At 45.1% G+C, this 23,346-nt stretch overlaps 1 protein-coding gene across 1 annotated transcript in view; it reads right to left on the reverse strand.

Annotated features, from left to right (window-relative positions):
- PRKCH (protein kinase C eta) overlaps positions 1–23,346 on the reverse strand; it is a 117,093-nt gene that overhangs the window by 65,091 nt on the left and 28,656 nt on the right. The window contains exons 3-4 of the mRNA XM_062576223.1: positions 1,816–1,966; positions 1,027–1,061 (exon numbers count right to left, since the gene is read on the reverse strand). Of these exons, the coding sequence (XP_062432207.1) occupies positions 1,027–1,061; positions 1,816–1,966 (186 nt within the window). The remainder of the gene's footprint in view (positions 1–1,026; positions 1,062–1,815; positions 1,967–23,346) is intronic.

Genomic DNA, 23,346 nt, shown 5'->3' on the forward strand with positions numbered 1-23,346 from the left:
CAGGTTAGTCCGTCTTTACGGCTCAGTGCAACGCTCGGATCTGGGAAGCTAAATAACTGCAGCAGAACAGCACTGTATAGCTAATTGGCTAGTCACGGTCAGGAGAACTAATCAGCCCTAGAGCAAAGCCGTGCTGTCTCCAGGTCTAAAGCTGCCTTGGCTGGATGAACTTGGATTCCTCCACTCCACTCCTTAACATGCACTGCAGACACCACCAAGGGCCACAGCTACTGTTTGTGCAAGGAGATTTTTGTAATGGAAACTTTAGGTTGCAGACCTGCTGCAGGTTCCCATACTGTTTGTTGCTGACTTAAGCTTGTACTGAGAAGGGTCTATCAATAACATTTACTTTCCCCCAGGGATGTCGTGTAATATACCCAGATTTTTTTCTGAGGCTTTCTTGCATATGAAGACACTACTATATCATACAAGAAACGGACTGTATTAAAGGCTATTCTGAGCAAGCATGCACCTATGAAGCAAGTAATTCTGTTATCATACCATGGCAAAAGGGAAAGGTAGAGCAAGAATTAAGTGCAAACAGGCAACACATACATCCATACAGACATTCAGAAAAACACGTTTTCAGACAGAAATGTTGTGCCGTCCTACAAAGCTGCCCTTTGAAGTCACATCTCTTAATTTCATTTTAACTACGTAGGCATAGAAAGGAAAGAAGGGGCCATTCCAGTAGGCTACTCCCAGCTGGGCACTGTTGTGGTTATCACACAAGCCTAACTGGGAGCTGTGCATATTCAACAACTCCCTGGATCCACACAGAAGAAAAACTGTGGGTGGAACATCGCAGCCAGGCCTAGGTGTTTGCGTGAACATAAATGATTGCTCCTGCGTGCACGAAAGCCACCAGCCTGACAGCTGCTAAAACACAATTTTGGCTGGTTGGGGGAAGATGACAAATGGTAACTAAAGAGAAGCTTGAAACCACAGGACATCCCCGCAGCATGGGGATGCACTGCCAAAACAGCACATCCTCTACGCATATAGCGCAGGAGCAGAGCACCTTACCTTGGCACTGGTATCCCTGCTTTCCAAACACGCCCCTGTTCAAAACAAAAATACAAAGATAATTTAATGTCACATAAAGCCAGCCTTTTTCCAGATCATTTTCAAGATAAGAGCCTGACCAGATCCCTGGGGCAAAACTGCCCAGAAATAATAGTGCAATTCAGCACAGGGGTGTGTGAGCGTAACAGAGCAGGCTGTCAACATACACGTTATTCCCCATATTCCCACTCATGCTAGTTCCTGAAATACTTCATTCTATTACAACACACACCACATTTAATAGACTGATCCCAATTACCCACACCCTGTTATTATCTCTCCCACTCCATGCTTTTTTGAGACATATATAGGTTTTTCTCCCTGCTCTGCATGCTCCCTTACAGACGTCCCCCCACCCCTTACACCTCTGATGGCTTTTCTGCTCTCAGGCATCTTCTCTCATCTTTCAAGAAACTGTTTTTGTCTTTGCAATCTCACAGTCCTACTCATATGAACATTTGGAGTCTTTCTTCAGATTGCTGATATAAAATCTGCATTTAAAAGTGGGGATCGTTGCCCTATCCCTACGCTCTCCCACTTTGCTTCTTCCAGCATCCCGGCCGCTTCCCTTTAGCCCCGGTACCTCTTCAGTACACACCAGTCTGCAAATGTTCCCAGCTAATCCTGTCGGGCAGGGAGAGGTGCTTCAACAGCCCTTGCTAAAGGATCAGGGTAATTCAGGCTCGGTGGCCGCGCGAGGGTCCCCCCAGTGCCACGGGCCGGACCGCGCCGCCGTCGAGCCGCTCTTACCAGATGAACTCCCGGCAGTGCGAGCAGTACGTTGGCTGGCGCAGGTAGGTAGCCATGAACTTGTGCCCGTTCACCTGATGCACTCGCCTTCGCATAGCCCGCTGGCGTTTCCGAGTGAGGTTCTTAAAAATGCGATCCCTCTGGAGGGTCCCTATGGAGGAGAAAAATAAAAGTAACAAAACGTTATTATACATAAATACTAAGCATAATTATTAATATCCTTGGCTTTGCTGTGGTGCAAAGTGCTTTCAAAGGCCATGATTACATCCCTGGTTTAGAAGTGGAGTGACCAAGGTCTAAAATGAGGAAAGCATAGTTCCTTCACCTAGAAATAACTGCTTCTCCCACCTTCCTATCGCTCCTCTCCTGTGCTGAGACAAGTCACTAGCCCATTAATTCAAGCTGTAAACAGACCAGAAGCTCAAGCCTCATGAGTTATTACACCTCAGCTCTTGGGGAAGTGCCTTCTGCAAACGTGCCTGCGTGGCTCGGACCGACCAGCCCGGCGGTGCAGCATCCCCCTCGCTGAGCCAAAGCGGACGCTTGCTCCATGAATGCTGTTTCTCCTCCTTCGAAATCCTCATGCTACACTTCACTGTGGCCATTTGCAGCAATTTTGCTTCCTGTGCTGGATAAATGGACACAGCCTAATTTCTCAAGCACTATTTGTTGTTTGGTATATGACATCCTCAGCTTTCCGCAAAGGGCTCATTTTCCAAAGAGTTGATAATATTTTATAGCCCTTGAAAACAAGACCCAGAAAGTGCCAGCATTCAAAGCTGAATTGTCCCCAAAAAATTACTTTTTTTTTTTTAACCTGGGCTTAGTTTAGCCATATAACAATTTCCCAGTAAAGCTCAGCTTACACAAAACAACTCACTCCTAAAGCACAGAACTAAGCTGTAGATCAGGAAAGCCATCCACACACGTCAACAGACGTCTGCCTTGAAAATCACTGCCATCTGTTTTCTGGGTTCCCTGCACAGCCCAGGCCAGGCTCATCTGAACTTCTCAGATCAAAGCCTCATCTGGGACACACTTGCCTCCGAGCAAAGAAACAACATAAGCAATCTTCAGCTTAGTCGCCTTCCCAAGGACGGGATCAGACCTCGCTTACAAATGCATGCTGAGGACACATACTGGAAACTGCTACAGGAAAGTATCTACCATCGTATGTACTCAGCACTTCTGTTTTGGGTGAAGACTGGTGCAAGACAAAAGCCGGGTGTTGCCGAAATATTCTGCGTGGATATAACCTTGCAGGAAAAGACAGGCGGTCTGTAAGCTTCCTTATCTATCTGACCCCCCCCCCCCCCCATAGCAGACGCACAGGCGCAGCACCCAAGCACAGCTGCTGCTCTAACACTTCATTTACCCACCAGAAGGGGGTAAAGCATTTCTCTGCTTTCAACTAGCTGTGCTGCTTAAATGCTTTAGGAAAAGAGAAGAAGCAGCAGCAGCTGTCAACCTGATGAAGGCTTGAAATGTTGGAGTCCCACATCACAGGCATGCTTGCTGGCCCTTTTTGTAGGAGCAGAGCTAAGGGAAGCCTCCTGAACCCAGCCACTTCAAAGGCACTCACTGCTCCTGCCACAGGTTTGGAAGAATAGCCAGCCTGAAAGCTCAGCCTTGCCTTCTGCTGTATCCTTCCACCCGCTTGTGCATGTGGCCTTTCCACAAGCACAAACGTGAAACCTCATACCCAATGACATAACCGTGACTTGAAGACAACTTGCAGTTATTTTTAAAATGGAAACACACTATAAATTAGGATTTGCCCATTAAAATGAAAAAGGATGTGGTATGGCTGATCTTAAAAGAAACCCGCTTTCTTCATGGCTGAGCTCCAAGCAATTGCTCAGAGAGACTGTCTTAGCAAAGCCCACCCTTCTAGGCAAGTACATAAATAGGCGTTTCTCACCAAAGTCAACAGGATTTAAGGGACCGCAGGAGTTGCCAAACTGAATCAGAATATTGGTCCATCTAGTCCAGCATCCTGCCTCTGCCGGGGGCAACCAGAGACATGTGACAGCAAGATGGAGGAGCCCTGGAGCTGCAAGATAACTTGCCTCTTTCCTACTCATAATATGTCATTTTGATCTGCCAAAATGAGAGCTGATGCGAGGAGGTTTAATATCTCTTCCAAATATTCAATCATCATTGCACAACTTCAATAGCCTCATTACCTATCATAGAAAACATGGCTGAGAAAGACTTCAAGAGGTCAACCAGTTCATCCTTCTTCCCGAGAAGAGAAAGATCATGAGCCAATTCCTTCACTATGCCCAAGCGTCCTGCAGCTTCACACGAGAGAGGAAAAAAAGGTGGTGGGGAGAGAGAAGGAAAAAGATTTCCTTACATTATTCTGGAATTTGCCTGCCTTTAATTCAAGTGAACATCTCCTTGATCTAGGTTTATGCTTAAGTGCTTGATCTTAGGTTATATGTTTAAGTGCTTTTCTGGATCAAGGCCAAAACCCCAAACTTGCAAACTATCCTGCCTCAGAGTTCAGCACGTACAGCAGGACTTCCAAGGAATGGGGAAGGGAAGAGATGGGTTTGTAGCGGGTGGTGAGAATGCAAATAAATCAGTGAAAGACACACTCCAGTTCGCAGCTGCCTTCGTATCAGCTGCTCCATTAGGAGCCCAACAGCTGATGCCCTTTAAGTTCATGCACTCACATTTATCAGAGTTTAAAGAGAATATGTTCTCAATTTAGCCCATGTAGTTCCTGCTTTCGATACGGTTTCCTCCAGGGATCAGCGTGGCGTAAATGCCCCCCTCCCCCGGTGCTCTCCCCTGCGGTGAGCACCCACACGCAGCGAAGAGCAGAGCAGCCCTTTGCCCCAGGAGCGCTGGGCTCCCGCAGAGGGGGGCTTTGCTGCGCGCCCCTGCGGAGGCCGACTTTAGCAGGGCTCGCATGGCTTTTAATAGGCACTCAGCTCTTTTGGGTAACTGCCTGTACCATTTCCCGATACACTCCAGAGACAACACGGGAGGGAGAGCCTAGCACAGCTCCAAACACACCTCAGGCCCAGACCTGGCTGCAGGAGACCATCTACTGTGTGATCAGCAGGCTCAAAACTCACCACTTCACGCTGGGAAGTGAGGGAGTTCAACTCTCCAAGAAGGCTCAAATGAGTCTGTAGGTGGTGGGACACACCACTTTCCTTTTCCTGATCAAACCCACCTTCTTCCCTACAACCTGCCTTCATCGAGACGACCGTTCCTCCACACGTACCCACCATATCTCCCAAACAGCTCACCAAGCGGCTGCGTGCAGAAATGATCAGCACAGCACCCAAGTCTGCTATCTGACATAGTTGGCCAACAGAGCAGCCCCTCGTGTCCATTGCTTTCAGTGTCACAGGATACAAGGTTGTTACGGAAGCGGAAAACCCTTGTGTGCTCTGTTCCAGACAGTTTCCTACAGAATATACATAATTTTGTTATGTGTATATATATGTATATATACATATATATATATATATATGTATATATATATAAAAGGCAACTCTAGACCACTTTAGGACTTTCAAACTTTTAAAAGCCTCTAATCTCTAGCAAAGCAACAAGCTGCATGAATGGTTCAAATGTCCAAACACTGCTGTAAAAATGGACAAGGAATTACTCAGTGAAGGGAGTCATCCACACACATGGTTAAATTTGGACCTCTGTAACTATGGGGTATTTACTGTGCCTGGCAATGTGCAAAAGTAACTACAAAGTTGAACACTAAAAAGTCTCTTCCCCTTTCCTCCTTTCCACCCCCACCTAATATGTGCTTATGCCACTGGAAATTATGCATGCTGGGGGAGAGGAGAATAAATAAACCACAAAGTCATCCGAGGACACCCGTACGCACTAGCACGCTGCTCAGCCATCTGCAGCGGGTGCAATTGCACTGCCCTACCTGCCTCGGCAGCAGCCCGCACTTCTCTGCAGCTTCCTCCCTCCCCCGTGCACGCATCTACGATGATTTAACTCATCTGAGTCAGACGTCTGCAGCTTTAAAGCAGGGATCGTTTCCACACACATATGTGCATAACAAAATCATTTAATCCTACTGTTGGAAGTGCCACCGCGCGTCCACGTTGCGTCCACCCAACGCTCGCACGGGAACTCAGCTCCACCTACTATAGGAAGGACGAAGCAAAGGCTGCTTCTGCCGAGGAGACAAGTGACTTCAGTTCTTGACAAGCCGTTGTGGAACACATTTATTTTGGGTTCCAACTGTTTATTTCAGCTGAGTTCTTACACTGTTGTTTATACCTTCATCAGTAAGAAAAAAGGAAAAGCTGCAGGATAAAGTGTCATGTGGTGCAACTATTTGTCTCAGAGCAAGGAGACAGTCAAAGCAGTTAAAGCCTGTTAGGTCTCATCCATCAGAAATCAATCTCACCCTCTACCCTATCAACTGCTGCTATAATGCTGGCACTACAAAGGTCATTTGGGTACATCCTGATATATGAAAATTTCTAGTGTTATACTCCAGTATCCATCAATAGAATTGAAAGAAATATATTTAAAAAAATGAAAAAAGCTTTAGCAATAATGCTAACAGAGTGAAATTTCATTAAGCTTTTTTATTAGTAGCAATAGTAGCATACATGCTATTCTATGCTCCCCTAGGAGCATTAGGAGCAAGATCCATTGACTGAGTGATAACGCAAGGATGGAGCGAGACCCAGCACAGAACTTCTGAGCCTGTAAAGAGCGAGACAGTAGATGACAGCTAGTGGCTTCAGCACACCAGCAACCTTCCTCACCTCTCATAAGCACCATGTCGATGGGGAAGGGGACATAATAACAATGATTTCATTGAGATCAGGCCAAAGGACCCAGCTAGCCCATATCTTGACAGTGAATAGTAGTAAGCATTTTAGGAAAAGCATATAAAAAACCAGACTGAGCCAATAATGTGTGTGTGTGGGGGTTGTGCAGGCACACACACACATACTCCTTCCAGCATTTAGTAGTGTAGGAGTTCTCTCAATATTTACCTACCAGCAGGCTGTCGAGCCTTCTTCACATCTACTGAAAATAAACAGAGGCTAAACCAAGATGTTTGTTTTCCAGGCTGGAAAAACATGTATCTTATGATAAAAATCCCTTACAAAGACTTGATATCTTTTAACCAGCAGTTTTATCATCATAATCCTATGGATGGTCAAAAACATAGGAAGTCTTACTAATTAAAACAATATAAACACAACACAGCTTTGAAGAAGAGGCCGATAGCCTGACTCTGTAGCAGGAAAGGGATTAAAAGACTATGACCTAAAGCGTTTTTTCCATTGCTGACAGTTCTGCTTCCTTAGCATTAGTGCTGCAGAACGAGAACTTTTCTTAACTACTGCAAAGTTTTCTCTTTGGTTCACCTCAGAAGTTATTTGGACGCATGAATCGTCCAACAGGACAACAGCTATAGCCACAGATAATTTGCTAACTATATGGAGTTTCTCTTCCCTTTTACATCCCTGGAAGTTTCTATCCTTCTGCTATTTCTATCTCTGTGTGCATGAAACCAGATTGGTTCAAATCTCAGCCAGAGGCTTATTGCAAAGCAAACATGTGGCATGTCAAACAAAAATTTGAGACTTATGTTTGATCCAGCTGCAATATGAATTTTTTGTTAATGAAGTGCAAAGAAAGAATTATCTACTACCCGTAAGACTATGTTGTCATCTTCTACTAGGATTTCATAGAAAACCCATTTTAACGGGTAGTTCAACTTTTAAGGTACCAGCAAGTCAATATTGTTTAAGAGAACAGATAGGAAGAATGGTGTTTTGACTCCAAAAAATAAGAGTTTTCCCACTCACAAGCATGAAGCTGCATTATCAGCAGTCTTGGGAATGCACAAAACATGTAATCACCATCCTTGCCCTAAGTACAGCATTAAATCACAGAACTCTGCACTCAGGGCAAGGCCTTTGTCACTTGTCTTACCACTGAAGTGGAGCTGGGCCATCTTTTTTGGGTTTTTTTGAGAGGTTTAGGACATGAATTCGTCTTAGCCTCAGCTTCAAATGATTAGCAGCATTTGAGTATTCAGGCTGAACAGTAACATTTCAATGCAGCAGTAATGAGAACAGAATCAATGAAATTCAACAACAATATTACTGAGTTTGACAGTATTCAGCTATTGCTATCCAAGTCCATCACAAGCTTATTTCTAGACTCATGCAATGCCTCCAAAGCTCTGAAGGTGATAGGTGAGGAAGAAATAGCAATGCTGAGCGCACACCTCAAGTTCAGCTGCTGACACCTTCAAAACCACCAGGCTCATCAGCTACAGGTCTGCTCCATTCTTCACTTCTAAGCTTACTGCTCACCTCAGTAGTGGGGAACTGGGGCCCATGACTTCTTTGGGCAGTTGTTTGCTTCACTATCTGCTGGATTTGGATGCAGCAGTGCCAGGGACAATGGGACAGCTCTGCAGAGCTGCAATGATCACCAAGGAGCCACCAACACAGGTGTAGGAGCGGGGAGGACCAAAAAGTAGATGGTAGAGCTCAGTGCTTAGACTGAAAGCTAAAGAGGAATAGCTGCCTTTTATCCTTTGCCCAAGTTCTGTGAAAACGTGAAAGAGAAGGAAGGAGGCTTGAGAAACATTTAGAACAACCAGCAAAAGTGTATTTTGCTGCCACACTGAGTCTACAGACCAGTTATGAATACCACAGAACTTTTTTTGCATAGAGTTTTAATCACGATTGCCACACAGGTTTTCAAACACGCACAGAGCAGTTCAAAAATGCTTTTACAAACTCCTTCTGGGCAAAATCTTTTTAGAAGCTCACTTGCGCATTTTTATTGTTACGAAGCAAGGCACTACAGCATGTTATGCAAGGCTGAAAAACACAAATGGCAAGGCTTTTTCATTTGTTTCTGTATCAGTGAGCACAGCAAATTGGATATTGAGGGTAATGAAAGACTTTAGTGAACATGCACAACCCTATGCCATAAAAGACCAAGTTCTAAAACACAAATTGTTGTATGCCAACAAGTTTATGCTTTCAAGGCTTTTGAGGTTGCAGAGAAATTGCTATCTGTTGAGAAGGATGTGTTTGCAAGAGGCCAGACACTTCCCTGAACTTCTGCCCCCCTCTCTCTCTCTCCCTCCCTCCCTTCTCTTTACTGTCACACCATTTTAAGAATACAGAAGGAAAAGAACAGCTCCATTTTTCACCCTGGACTTCTTTCTCAAACAACAGCAAGAAACAACTTACTTTCGGTCCATTATGTCATTCCATTTTCACAAGTTCTTAGGTTAGTTTGGAGATGGTAACCTTGTGGTGCTTTCTGTTTCCCAAGGCAAGGCTGGGATAGTAACAGCAGGCAAGAACTGCCTTAACTTGCACAAAGACACCAGGAGAGAATAATTTGCTTTTAAATTAGAGGAGGGACTTGAACTCCTTTTGGAGACCCAAGTGGGTGCTGTAACTGGAAGGCCAGCTCATACCTGACCCTGTACCCAGCAGGAGGCACACAATACCTGTGTGGTAGGAAAAGCAAGACAACTTAGTCAGGTCGGATCTGGCAGGATCACAGATAAGAGTTTCCCTTTGGCTGCAGGTTAATGATGTTCAGCTGCAGTTGAGTTAGGTGAGGACATCCCTGCCCCAGCCCTAGCCCAGCTCCTAGCTCCTCATGACCAATTACTCTTCTCATCTTCTCAGACCTGCCAGCATAACTGCATTTGCAACCATTCCATAACCCAGTTCTGTCGCAAAGATCTGGGTTAAAAGCAAACAACGAAAAAGAAAACCTCTATTATTAAAAATTTAAGCTGACCCAGATGAACAGTGAGAAACAGGCAATAACAACCACTTCCGCTCCTCAACTGAAGACAGAGGAGCACATCTGCCTACAGTCTCAGTTTTATACTCAAGATGTGGACAATCCTCCTTACTTTAAGATGTACAAAATAGTAATATTAGTACCTCATACTTCTTATTACATTAAAGACTTAAACTGATTCCTCTCCCTCCTCCTCTCAACAATTATAATCATTTTTATTTCCTTCTGCTTTGCAACTGAATTTCCATTGTAAAACCTCCTGTTAGCCCTTCCCACATACTAAAGAGAAAAACGTTGAGATGTGATTTATTAGGGAAGGAAACCATTTAAATGCATTATTCATTAAAAACGGGAAAATAAAACTAACAAAGCAACTTTGATCTCTTTCATGATTAATTCATGTGCCAGAAGCCTTCTGCACCATACGTTTTAGAAGCCTTCAAACTATGCTGCACTGGGTATAGAATACAAGCAGTGCTAATGGAGTGACAGCCGTTATAGGTCAAAGTCACCAGCACCTGTGCAAAATCTTTGAAAAAAGCAGAATTAGCATGCTGGGCAAACAGCGGGGGGATTCTGAACTTTCCCCTGCTCCTGACGCCTCGGGGCTGGCTCATGTGGGTTGTAGCAATCGGCAAATCACATGTTTGGTAGGCAGCTCTGCACTAGGTATTACAGCATGCTATTAGCAGGCCCTGCCTACACAGGAAAGCACAAGTTCCACGTTAAATCTATTTTTAACTAAAAGCAATTTAAAGCTATTTTTAAGTAGATACTCTGGGGGCAGCCCCTTTTTTTTGGGGGGGGGGGGAGGGATAATGTAGTCAGTTTAGGAATAGGAATCAGCCTCTTCAGTATTAAAACAGGAATGTCCATGCAAGGTTTTACACTCAACTAAATCTGCTTAGAATACACACCTTTGTGTTTGATGACTGCAACTTTTCCGCACAGATACGGGCTTAACATCTGACTCAAAGAGGCAGCACCAGCAAAATATTCATGTGACGTGAGGCAAAATGTACAAAAGAGAAACAAGGAACAACGGAAAGCCTAATGAAATGTGAGTATCAAGCAGCAGACCCAAAGTTCTGCAGGCATTCTGCAAGTTGCAACCATATTACTCATCACCACAGCCACAGATAAAAACTCAAAGCTTCCTCATTAGGGACACTGCACCTTTCAGTGGGAAAATAAATCCCAGCCAAAAGCACAACTGGAATCCAGAGAGAAATAAATTACTTGGGAGAATTAATCGATTCAGACAATTTACTTAAACAGCTCCCTTTTTTCTGCTGTCAGGGCCTCCAACTCCTCTCCTATGACAGTCATCAGCGCCTCAGCCTTTCCTCAGTCCTCGCTGGCAGGCTGTGTTTGCTTGGAAGAACAACGAGCACATGAATCACCAACAACCTCCCTGCAACAGCTGGATTCTCCTGGTTGACTGGTCACCCAACAGCTCAACAGACTCAACCCAAAGCGGTCCAGCCGCATACTCAGCTTTGATTACACAGCCGTTCCCTGGTACGCCGAGATTTCCATGGGGCAGCTTGCTAATAAGTTCTCCAGTTGCAACAGCCTTGAAAAGCAGGTTGTTTACCGTGTCACTCTCTCACACAGGTTCCCCCACGCCCAGGGCTGAACAGAATGCTGTAGCTAAATGTTTACCAGCAGGATTAATTCAGTCTGCTGTCTTCCAGGCTTCTTACTACGATGGAGATGTTTGCCAAAGGGCAGCACCTTTTCTCATGAGGACACAGTCCCCACCTTGGTCACGCGACAGAGAAATAATCCGTCTTCAAGCACTAAGGCTAACGGTAGCATTTGGCTTCATTTCTCAGCCAGTCCTAGAGGACTTTCACAGATGGCACAGACCATTACTGCTCGGCATTGGGCCACGCGCTGCGCTCCTCCGAGTGCTGACAGATTACTCTCATTTCCCAGAGGGAGTTCCCAGCGGGAGGCTCGCCAGGAGCAGCACTGCCTTTGGAAAACACAGCTGTCCTAGACAGCTTCCCATCCAGCTAACAACTACATGTGATCCACCCCCTTCCCCATCTCCTCCCCAACAGGGTTTTCACACGGAAATACATATTTCTGGATTTACGAGATACAGTTCATCCAATTTCAAAAGCAGATGTCCCAAATTCATAATAATACAGTTTTAGAGATGCCGGGTGCCACCTGGAGAGGGTGTTGCTGGCCTTGGCTCGGATTTCTTTGTACGTACAGAGGGAAAGGTTCCAGCTAATTTCACTAGCTCTGTGACAGCCACCAAGACCACTCACCAATCTTGCTGCCTTCCTTGCAGAAGCAAGCCTGTGGTCCTTTCTACAAGGGGTTAGAAGAGCAGTAATAAGTACTTATTCTGCCTCCCCGAGGGCTCTTCCATCTCCCTCCTTCTGCTTAATGAGCACTCAGAGGTGGACGTGATTAGAAAGTCACTTTCTCCAAGAGCTTGTGATAGACACCTAGTCTTGCACCTCCTTTCATCTCTTCACCTTCCCAGTGTCTCTGTGGAGAAGGAACAGCTGTGGAGGGAATTTGTTCAGGCTCAAACGATAAATGTTGAAAATTAGACTGCAGTTTGATGCAACAGTACTCCTTACACTGATTTAAGCAGTCGTACCCCCATACAGCCCCCTGCCTTTGACAAAGCACTCTCCTCCACACAGTTGTCTTTTCAGATGGATCAGTTCCCAAATCTGGTTCACTGTGCACCCCACAAACAGCTGAGTTGGCACAACAAGGGGAGTGAAAACAAGCTTCAAGGAAAATAAGCCAGCCTCCAACGTGCCTTTTGCAGGATCTCTCTGACTACACGCAGGGTTCTCAGCCTTGTATCTCACAGCCCAAACACCCAGTGTGCCGCTGCGCTCGCCCTTGTGCGCCCACGGCACTGGATGCAGGGAGCCACACTGAGCTATGCAATAGCCCTGACGTGCAAGCTGCCATCAGCCCTTTTGGATGCGACACTGGGGCCTCTCTGAAGGACCTGTCTTACCCTAGGTTCACATTCGCAGGTGAGATACAGGACCACAGACAATACCAGTAAAAACATGTGCAGAACCAGAGTGAGGCCCGAGATTCCTTACTTATCCCCCAAGTTGTGCAAGCGGGAGATGAAAAACTTTTCTGCCTTTGTTTTGGCTGGTCTGCAGGTGTGATTGCAGAGACTGTACACAGACCATACAAGATGGACACATTTTAAACATACAAATTCAGCATTTGCTGACTTTTAAGAGTTTGATTGTGTAGCCTTAGTGATATCCTTCAAATGAAAAGATTTTATTTTTATGACTATTTCCTGAGTTTTCTAAACAAAGAAATCTACTACTAGAAAAAAAAAAAGAAAGAAAATTCATCTACTGGAGCTGCAGCAGCCTTTCCTCTTCCCTGTCCTGTTCCTCAGCACAGCTGTGACCTCAGACCCACAGCACTATCCTCTTTTCTTCGAGCTAACAGAAAAATGGCTTACATTAAAGGGCTACCATCTGCTCTGTGCATCCAGCACTAGCGATGGATGGCTACACTTCTTCAACAAATTTCACAGCTAGACAGCAAAAAAAGAGTTGAGATTTGGAATAAAATATCTGTTCCTGATTCTAACAAGAAACAGGCTTTGCTGCTCACAATTCCTCTGCTGTAGGCCTCCCTTGTCCCTTCTGTTTCTCTTGTTCCCCTATCATATCTCTGTCCTTACTCCTTGCTTCCTAACTTTATTAATCCTTTGAGCTTCTCTAAGGAAGGGTTCCCCACAATGCCTGTCCACCTCCAGCCATCATCATGACCCATCTGTCCTTCCATTTCTCATTATATTTTTCTCCTTCTTTCCTACAGACTCTTAAAGCTGTATTTTCTCTCTGATGACTTGAGGCGGCATTTGCCCTGTTCACTGTCCTTGCTCCCAGCAGATAGGGCAAGGCGAGCAGGGAACTAGGGACTGCCTACCTAGGCCGCCTGCCTGCCCAGAGCCTTCCTCTGCATCACCTCCTGAGCTCCTCCTCCTCCCTGCCACAGTACTGTGTGTTATAACATTTTGAGCTGAGCCAGAGGAGGAATCTGGCTGAAAACCAACTCCCACCTACCTTCAGATTTGCCACCTCTCAGGTCAGCTTCCCAGTCCAACTAACTGGTGCAGAACTGAAGTGGGACACGAGGGCCAGCCCAAGGGAATCCCAAGGGCATCCCTCTCACTGACAGATTCACCCTCAATTATGAAACTGTAGTCTCAGTCCTGGTATCCGTGACCACCCACAGTGTCTACACTGCCAGGAGAACAACCACAGGGGGTGGATACTGCTCAGTGCAAGTGGCAGGTGGTGTCCACAGCTCTCAAGGTCACACTGATTGCAAGCAATTTTTTCCAGAGGCCCACAAATGGCTGGATTTTCCCAAAGACAGCAGAAGGCATATTGAAACGCTAGAGGATCTCTTCTCTCCTAGCCTCTCCTCTGCCAAGTGCGAGGTCACAGGGAAAAAACACTAGGACCTTTTCTATCAAAGCCAGATTTCCATCCAGCATCTCATTCTGGAAGACACTGAATCATCTCTGCTGAAGCATTCCAGAACACAAACAAACAACAACCTTCTCGCTCAGATGGAGGAGCTGGCACTGAAAAATATCAGACTGGGCACACTCTGTAGTAACTGAAAACAGGGGTGTATAAATTGCAAGCACTAGGAATTGTCTCTGAAAACACCACAAAACAAGCTCTGCTTATTACAGCCCAGTGCCATATCTTCTAATGACAGTGACCATATTCTGCTTGGCTATCAGAGATTTCTCTCACAGAAGCAGTCATCCCATTTTCAAAAGCAAATTAAAGGGTAGAGAAGACAGCAAGCGCATCCTTCAAGCAAAGTCATGCTTATTTAGGGCTACATACAGGTGGCACAATTCCTTGTGCTTCTTTCTACCTTGACATCAAATGGTCCGTCCTAGACGGCTTCCCTCTCAAAGTTTTTCTTGGCTCACCTGAATTACTTGCTGGGGCAATTCCCAAGTCTTCACTCCCCCAGGTCTGGCAAGGTGCGGGAATGAAGGGGGAGCACTCTACTTCTGCCACAGTATCTCCAAAATGTGGCAGATTGATACTGTCTGTCATACTTGCAACTCTAGGGCCAACGGGAGCCATGGCTGTGTCTTGCTCCCTGCAAGCACTAATGACAAATAAGTACCTTCCAAATAAATCAAGGTAATTATGTGCTGTGACACAATAGGCTCTTGTTACCGTTCACATCACCTAATGCCAACAGGCCCAATGGGTGTACTCCCACAGTATGTCCAACACTGCAGTCTCTTCCAGAAACCAGAGTTGACAGACCTGGATATTAAATGGGACACAATGTAATTGAATGGAGTGGAGGAGACATTCAACAAATCTGTTTTTCGTATTTTTTGTTGCTTTTTTTTTCTTCCTCCTCTCTTCCAAGGTGTGCTGCGGATTTACAGGGTGACCATGGGTAAGTTATTTGAGCTTTAGGTCAGTCATTTATCTATTTGATCAGTCAGGTACTTCACGAGTTGCAGTCTAGGGGAATTCGAGAACAGCCAAGAGCTGTGCTGCCGTACGGGGACACCCTGCCTTCATCCCAGCCCAGGGTGTGATCCAGGTGCTGTTTACCACAATGAGCGTCGAAGGAGATTGCTGTGAAATAGTGCCCTCCACCACAGGGGTAAGCATGGGGTGCTCCCGCTTTACACTCTCCTTTCAGCCCACGCTTGCCCATCTGCTCTGCTGTGGCAGAACACCAACTTCAGGGCAGTGCTGTCCTCCAAGGTAAAGCAGATAGATTTAAACTCCTCAGGGAATCACTGTCACTTCTTCCAGGAATCATATTAAAAATCAGGAAAACAACACCAGAAACAACAACTCTGTTCCTTGTTACAGCCAGGAATGCTGCAATCCCACAGCAGACTGCCAGCTTGCATATTTATATCTAGGTTTCGGAGCCTAGACACAACACAGCCCACTGAGGAAGTAAAGTTAACCCTGATATTGCTGTTTGTTGCATTTTCAGTGTCTGGATACCTAAGCAGTTGGCAGGTCTTGACAAGCCATGAATTACTGCTGAAAACCTCTCCACATTACATTTACTGCAATAGTGGTGGAGCTCAAACGGAGCATTTCCAGGAAATAGAGGTGGTCTTGCGGTTAACACAACAGCATGGGATGCTGATTGCTTCCTGGCTCTGCCATAGAGTCCCACCATAACACTAAGTCAGCCACTCCATCTTCCCCAGCCTTAGTTCTTCCACCAATCTAGAACCAATGCAGTTGTTTTCCCTTGTAGAATTCTTTTTCTTCCAGTATAAAATTCAGAATTTATCTTTTTTATTGTTATTATTTTAAAAGAGGAGTAGGTGAGACAAGAGTGCTAAAGAGTACTTGGGGTTCTCTCTGCAACGAGAATTCATGTTTAAAATTCAGTGCTTAAATTCTGAAGACTTTATTAAAAAGAAAACATTCACACTATGCTCCCACTCTAGACAGTAATAATTCTTCGTTATCCCCAAGCTTGTCCACTTTGTCTGTCTGTCAGGGTGAGGCTGTTTCTCATTAAAGGCTTGCCTATACAGCATGTAGCACAGTGACCCCAGCTCAGGTCACTATAAGCTTCAATGGTGCAAGCGGAAGGCAGTGCTGAGGAAGATGTAGTCCTGCCTCAATTCCCAATGGTATTTCATAGCCCAGGGGATGTTTCTCAAAAAAACCTGAAGGCACCTCCCCCGGAAAAGGATCTCCAAGTGTTTTTTTTTGTGGCCTCCTTAACTCTGAAATTCTCTCCTGGGATCTTCAGCATTGCCAAGCAGCTTTAATGTCCTTGTGCTTAACTCTGAGATTTAGTGGCACTGACAGAGCCAGTCTTGCTCCTCCTTGCTCAGCTGACACAGCTCCCTTGGAGCGTGAGGGCACAGAGTCTGACCTTCAGGAGAGCGATAGCTGCTCGGGACTTTGAGATCAGCATCTAGAACTTGCCTCCTCCTTTTTACCTTGATTGACGTATTCCAACACGGTTGGAGATCCAGCCAAGGCCATCTGTCTCCTACATAGAGATGCATAGCAGCTCTGGCCAACAATCTCCTAGTCCCTGTAAGGGCTCCCTCCTCTCAACAGGGCGTTGAGGGTGGACTCTTTCCCAGGAGACTCAGCATTGCTCTTACCCACTACCATCAGTGGGAGCAGAGCTGAGCCATCACAAGGTGATGGGTCTGGAAGACCCTTGCCCAAAATGCATGTGTGTGACCAATGCAAAGCCATTAGGCATTGAAAAGGACTTTGTGAACTCCTTTTCTAAAATACAAGGGATAGGAAGGATTGGAAGGGATGTGGAAAAACACTTTCCAAACACAAGACTGAGATAGCCATAAGCTCTTTGTGTTCTGAGCCTGTGAAGGAAAGACAGCAAAACTTTCTTCATCCTACTCTGCCCTGATATCGTTTAGGTCAGGAGGTTCCCTGAACAGAGGCTAGTGCCTTATGAAAAGGTTTATACATGCCCTACAGTTCTCCCAGTTGGGCTAATAACCCAGAAGACAGTTACTAGCCAAGTGGCCTGACTAACTAAGTGCTGCGAATAGGGCATTCTCCATTACTGGCTCCTAATTCCAAGGAATTACTCTCTTGACTTTAAAAAGCAGTCTGAAAACTCATTACTACAGTTTACAAAGGAGCAGTAAACATCTTTTTTCTCCCTGTTGAGCAAGAAGCTGGGAATGCATCTGCAATACAGGTTTTATGGGGCTGAGAAGCCACGTTACAGTACCGAGCAAGCATACTACCTTGTTAGCACAAAGGCTATATAACTTAAGATTTTAAGGCTGCAAATCTTCACAGGAGCCTAACTGGGGACATGCTATTTAAGACAAAATCCACTTCACATGAGAGAAAGGTATTCTAAGAAAAACAACAGGACATGCAGCGCTCGAGAACAAACCATTCCAAATACATCATATGACAGTTGCAAACCAAAGTATTTCCTGCTTTAGAGGCAGGTTCAGGCTTCCTCGCTGCTGCAAAGTCTACCTATATTAAATATTTAGCAATGGGTGCTAAATCTGCTCTACCAAGTCACTTGGCTTTTCAATATTCTCTTTGTTCTATTTCTTGCCCAGAACTCAAATTTGTCTCTGTCTTTCCTGACGCTGAAAGAAAAGAAACAACCATTACTTACCTCACAACGGTGAAATTAAAATTAAACTTCAAGCCAGAATTATCACATTGAGTGGCAATGTCAAAAAAAAAAAAAAAAAAAAGTGAAATTGCAAGAATTTGAAGCACTCAAATAGAAGCACCTCTATTTTCTCCAGGGCTTACTTCATTCATTAACTTAGTCAGATAATTACTTTGTATTAAGTTCATTAGCTTTGCTCAAAATGAAAAAGAGCAAATAGCAAGTGAGGTGGCTACATCAGGGCATAGTGCTACACCTTGTAGGCAAAGCAGCCAGGGGACTAGGCTTCTTTGGGGACTCGAGTATTGCAAGGGAGAGAAGGTTCATGCCATCCTTCAGGCATACATGTGGGGCCTCTGCACTGACCTCGCTGCAGCAAAACACACCGGCCTACGCGTAATTTCCTGCTCTCGAGTAGCTCCACTAACTTCTTACCAGTGTCCAGAAGCAAAAATAATGAGTAATTAACCCACACTCATGGCAAAAGATTTTATTCTAAATCATTTGACTCTCCTCAAGAAGGAAATAATTAATGGCTTGCCCTTTTACAGCTCAGGCTGGTATTCAGTAGCATAGAGAGAGAAGCAATGAAGAGCAGGTCTGAGTTCATGCCACCAACACTGACTATGCAACACTCGCTCAGGGCGCCCTGACAGCATCGCAGGGTCACTTGCTGGGAACAGCACAAGCCCCAAGAACAGCATCTCCCCGAAGGCACCAGGTCATCTTCAACCAGTGCTGGGGGATCTGGGTGGTGCCCTGTGAAAGCCATGCCATCAAGCCACTCCTGGGGGAAATACAGAGAAATTGTGCTTAACGGTATTCAGACGTGCTACATGGAAGTGCTTCTAGACAACAGCTTGTTAATACCAAGGATATTTCACATGCTTCCCACTAGTCAAAAAGGAAGAAGATCCTACTCAGAAGTTAACTGAGAAATAGATACAGCAAAGGCGAGAAGAGGAGGAACATCGGGTGACTGTATGCGCTAAGCAGCGCTAACTGTATTAGAGAGCATTAAAGCCAGAATTTTCCTTTAAAGGTAGCTTAAAACACAGTCAAAATCTCGTGGATTAGTTCAGAGATCCTGGCTCATTTAAGTCACCACACAGAGGACACCTGGAGTTCAGTAAAACCACAGTTCCTCTGGTCCTGAGGGCCCTGGGCAGAGCTCCCCAGGAATGGTTAAATAAAGTGATTCGAGGGAAGGAGGGGAGGGGGGGGGGGAAATCCTAAGCAATGCCTCAAATTTGGCACACAAAAATTGGTCATCACTTTCTGTATGAAACAGCCTGTGAAGCAAAACAGGTCCTAGGTCAATCAGAAAGGATCACAAGAGGACAGCACGTTTCCTTCCATCGCGACGGGTGCCGGGAGCAGTGAAGATGCCCGGCTGGCTGCTCTGGGCAATGATCTCGCAGCGCCCGCAGAAATTCGGCCACGTTTGTGAGAGGTAATCTCCACCCAAGGTAAGGAGATTTTAATTTTACCTAGGAAACGTCAACTGAATGAGGGGAGTTAATATAATCAGATAACGCTAAGCACAGAAATAAATATATCCAGTATAGAAAATAAAGATAGGCAGGGATAATTTAGCTAATCCTCCCTCTTCCTATTGCTCTGTTCCTCCCTCCCCTGGAAAAATTTCATGTGCTGTTAACCAGGAAAACCCTGCATATTTACATGTCTCAAAATAGCAGGTTAAGACTAAAAGACAGAAGAGCCATTGTCCCAGGAGTTTCCGTTTAAGGAAGAAATAGGCTTCAAGAGAAAATAATTTAGTTCATTTAAAAATCAGCTTGAAGTTGCTGAAGGAGCTCTTTTCTTTTTTTGCTAAGAAATATCACTGAGATGCCCACTGGAGGAGGAGAGGTCCGAGAATAAAGTAATAACACCAGTGCTTCGAGATGACCATCAGCACAATGTTGGACTTTAAAATAAGCAAGTAAACACAAACACTTTGCACAGCCTTACACCCTGCTTATGCAGCCTTTCGGGGGCTCTTACCAGAACAGAGGAAGATCCTGCTGGACAATTTTGGAAATCCTACGTAGGGGCTTCCAAACACAGCACTGCCACTCCTCTACATGCCACAGAAAACAGTTCAGACGGTCGGGGATAGATGGGCATGTAAGAATTCACAAAGGACTAATTTTCTTCCACGTGTTTCCAAGTTTCCACTTTCCATACTGCACTCATCCTTCCCAGCATATGAATGCTTCTTTCAGATACAGTGTGTGCGGTCACATAAGTATCACCCTTTTCCTCCACTCGCTCTATTGCTAAAGTAGAACCACGTTACATTTTTGGTCAAAATAGCTTTTGACCAAACAAAAAACAACCACTTCCAAAGCTAAAGAAAGGACCAGTGGCCAATTTCACTGCAGACGGCTATTTTGGGCAAGCTTTCTAGGACAACAAAACAATTCAGACTCAGGTGGACTTGACATAATTTTACTGACCTCTGAACTTCGGAGCTTGGAGGGTTTTTTGTTTGTTTTTCAGAGTTGGGGAGGAAGCACCTTAGCCAGTTTTTTGGGCTTTAACTTGCGTAAAGTTACATGAAGGTGGTTGGGATCCAGTGAATCTGGCTATTTCCCTAATCACACAACTATCTTAGGGAAAAAAACCCTCTGAAATAATTTATCTGTTGCAAATCAGCATAAGAACAAACAGTAGGCATCAACCCCTCTGTGTGTGCAAGTGAGAGCTTGCAGAGGCTTTCTCAGAGGAAGATGCTCACCAAAGTTCACACTAACTCCATTACACTATCCTTCTATCCCTGCAGTCTGGTGAAAGCAATGGTGAAGAGCTGCTACATAAATACATGAGTGGCTCTAAGAGCTGGTCTACAGACACCACTATACTACTCTTTTTACCTGCTTTTTAAGTGGCTTTTTCTGCAGCATCATGTCACTTGATAGACATATTTCAGAGCAGGAAATGCAATGAATTACATGCTTATCAAATCAAGAGTCAAGAAAACAATCAAAAGTCTGAAAAAACACACTGCTTGAAGATCTAATGTGAGCTACTGGCCTAGTCAGTTGGGTTTTATATATTCCCATGGATAGATGCACAGAGCTTTCAAGCAGTCACTGCCAAGTTAGCCATGGTTTGTAGTGACAATGTGGTTATAGCTGCCCTCTCGATTAAGGTAAGTAAGTGAGAGGCTACTTTTTGTGCTTTCAGGTTGAGAGCTATTCCCAGTCTTTTTTCCAAGAATTTAATTTTTAGGTAGAACTCAGAGGCTCCATATTTCCAGGAAAAAAAAAAGGAGAAAGTAAAGAAAATAAAACAAAACATGATGTTATGGGGGAGGGGGGCAAACCTCATGATTTTTGAGAAGGAAACCTCTCCCTGACTGATGTCTCTATTTCTTATTGATTGGGAAAACTCAGTATCCACATTTAGACTTGCTCTGGATTATGCCCATTCTTGGAAACTCTAAACATGCCCACACATGGGACTAACCAGTCAAGAAAAGTCCCAAGAACCATCTTTGACTCTTCCTGTTTTGTAAGTCCTCACATCCTCAACAAGTAAAAGGAATAAGTAAACTATTTCCAGCATTTCCCATTTTCCTCTGAAAGCAGTACAAACTTTGGGGTTTTCCATCTTTTGCCTTTAAGACATTGTGAGCAAGATGCCTTAACAGCTTAGCCACCAGCATAGTTGTACAAGTTTGAATTTTTGGATTTATCACAGAGTGGTTGAGGTTGCAAGGGACCTCTGGAGATTATCTAGTCCAGCCTCCCTGCTCAAGCAGAGCCACCTAGAGCACATTGCACAGGACCATGTCCAGGTGGGTTTTGAATATCTCCAGAGAAGGAGACTCCATAACCTCTCTAGGCAACCTGTTCCAGTGCTCTGTCACTCAAGTCCGCCATCCCTAGTCAACAATGCTTTAAATGGTTATCTCCTCTCAAAAAGCATGGCAATCTTTTGCATGGATGGAAACTAGCATTCATTAAAAAAAGCCTTATAGTTTTTTGATCCAAGCACCTCCCTCTTTCTATCATCTGCTCTGTCATTAGCAATTAAAACCAACTTTTAAGGTCCTTTTTACCTCTATCCTGCCCAAGAGCCATTGCCTCCAAACCTGCAACAAGTCACGCTTCCACTTCCCCCTAGCACACCTTTGCACTCTCCCCCTTTTCCTGTTACAAATAGAAAGCTTTTCTCAAATTAACTTTAAAAAGCCATTTTTCATGTCTCCCTACTATGCCTGTCAAAGCATGCTTCTAGGAAATGCCTTCTTAGAGAAAAATGCATTCTTATTTTACAAGTAAGAGAACAAAAGGTGTAGTGAGATGATGCAGCCTGCCTAAGTTTACTTGGAAAGTGAACTTTGTCACTGGGAAGCCAAACTGTGGTGGTCTTAGCCCTACTCCAGCAGTGTCCTACTGAAAGGCTGTTGTTTTCCCTCCATCTCTTTTCCCCAATCGTTCAAGAATAAGGGTAACAGACTGAATCAGTGTTGTAGTGATCAGTGTGTTGTTTTTCCTCTGCTTGTTAAACCATGTTGTTTGACTTCCTGCATCAGTCATACCCCCAAGAGTAACAGAGCACTCCACAGACAGACAAAGCCCTGTTCACCACAGCCTTTGCTCACACCAGTCCTTCCCCCCAGCAGCAACACGCTTGCTGTAAAGCTGTATTTGGAGACGGGCTGCTGACACCACTAGTCCCCACCTCCTGAGGCCCATGCCAGCAGGCGTTTGGCCATCATTGCTGCTGCTGACCTGGTCTGCTGCTCTGAGCCATCTCTGCATTAAGCATCCCCTCCCCTGTATACCCACATCCTCTTTCTCCTCAACTAGTATGTCCCACACTTCATCCAATGCATCAGGATTTGCAGAACAGCTCTACATTTAGACACATCTAAGACAACATATTAGCCTAGGTGCTAAGCCACAAAGAAAAGCCAGTGAAAGCTGGGAACAACTTAGCTCCTCACAGCAACTCTGGGCATCAGACTCTTTCTCTAGTCCTGGTTACCAAACAGGAAATAATGGCATCAAAAAGGTGGTTAAAGCTCCTTCCATGTCTTGCAAGACTGTTCAAACTGTTGCTGCTCCTCCTTCTGGATAGCAGCAGTCAGGAAAGTCAAGAGGCCTTGGGTGTATTTGGCATTCCTTGCAAAAACACACATTTCCCCCCTCCAACCTGGATTTTAAATAGAGTCACAATAGTCCAACTACATGCAAGAATCTTCTGGTACTACAGAGTCCTGTGCAGATATCATCAGTGCTTGACATTTCTAGGGGACTGGAGGCCTCCCTGGAAATCCTTACTTGGCCCTCAAGCGTGGCTTAGTTACAGCTTGGCCTGGGCTTGAACACTTTAAACGGCCACAGCTATCCTGCAACAAGGAGCAGGGCATGCCTGAGGTACACATCACCCAAAGAAAACTGAAAGCTTCACTAGTTCCTCTGATGCACCAGCTGCCTATCAAGCAGCTGTCCAGGTCCAAAGCACATTGGGTTGGCAGGCTCAGGAAGAGGGCAACAGCCTCCCAAAAAGGGTCAAAGTAAGTCACAAGACTATATT

Source organism: Rhea pennata, chromosome 5, assembly GCF_028389875.1.
Source record: "Rhea pennata isolate bPtePen1 chromosome 5, bPtePen1.pri, whole genome shotgun sequence".
In the NCBI taxonomy this organism is placed as follows: Eukaryota; Metazoa; Chordata; class Aves; order Rheiformes; family Rheidae; genus Rhea; species Rhea pennata.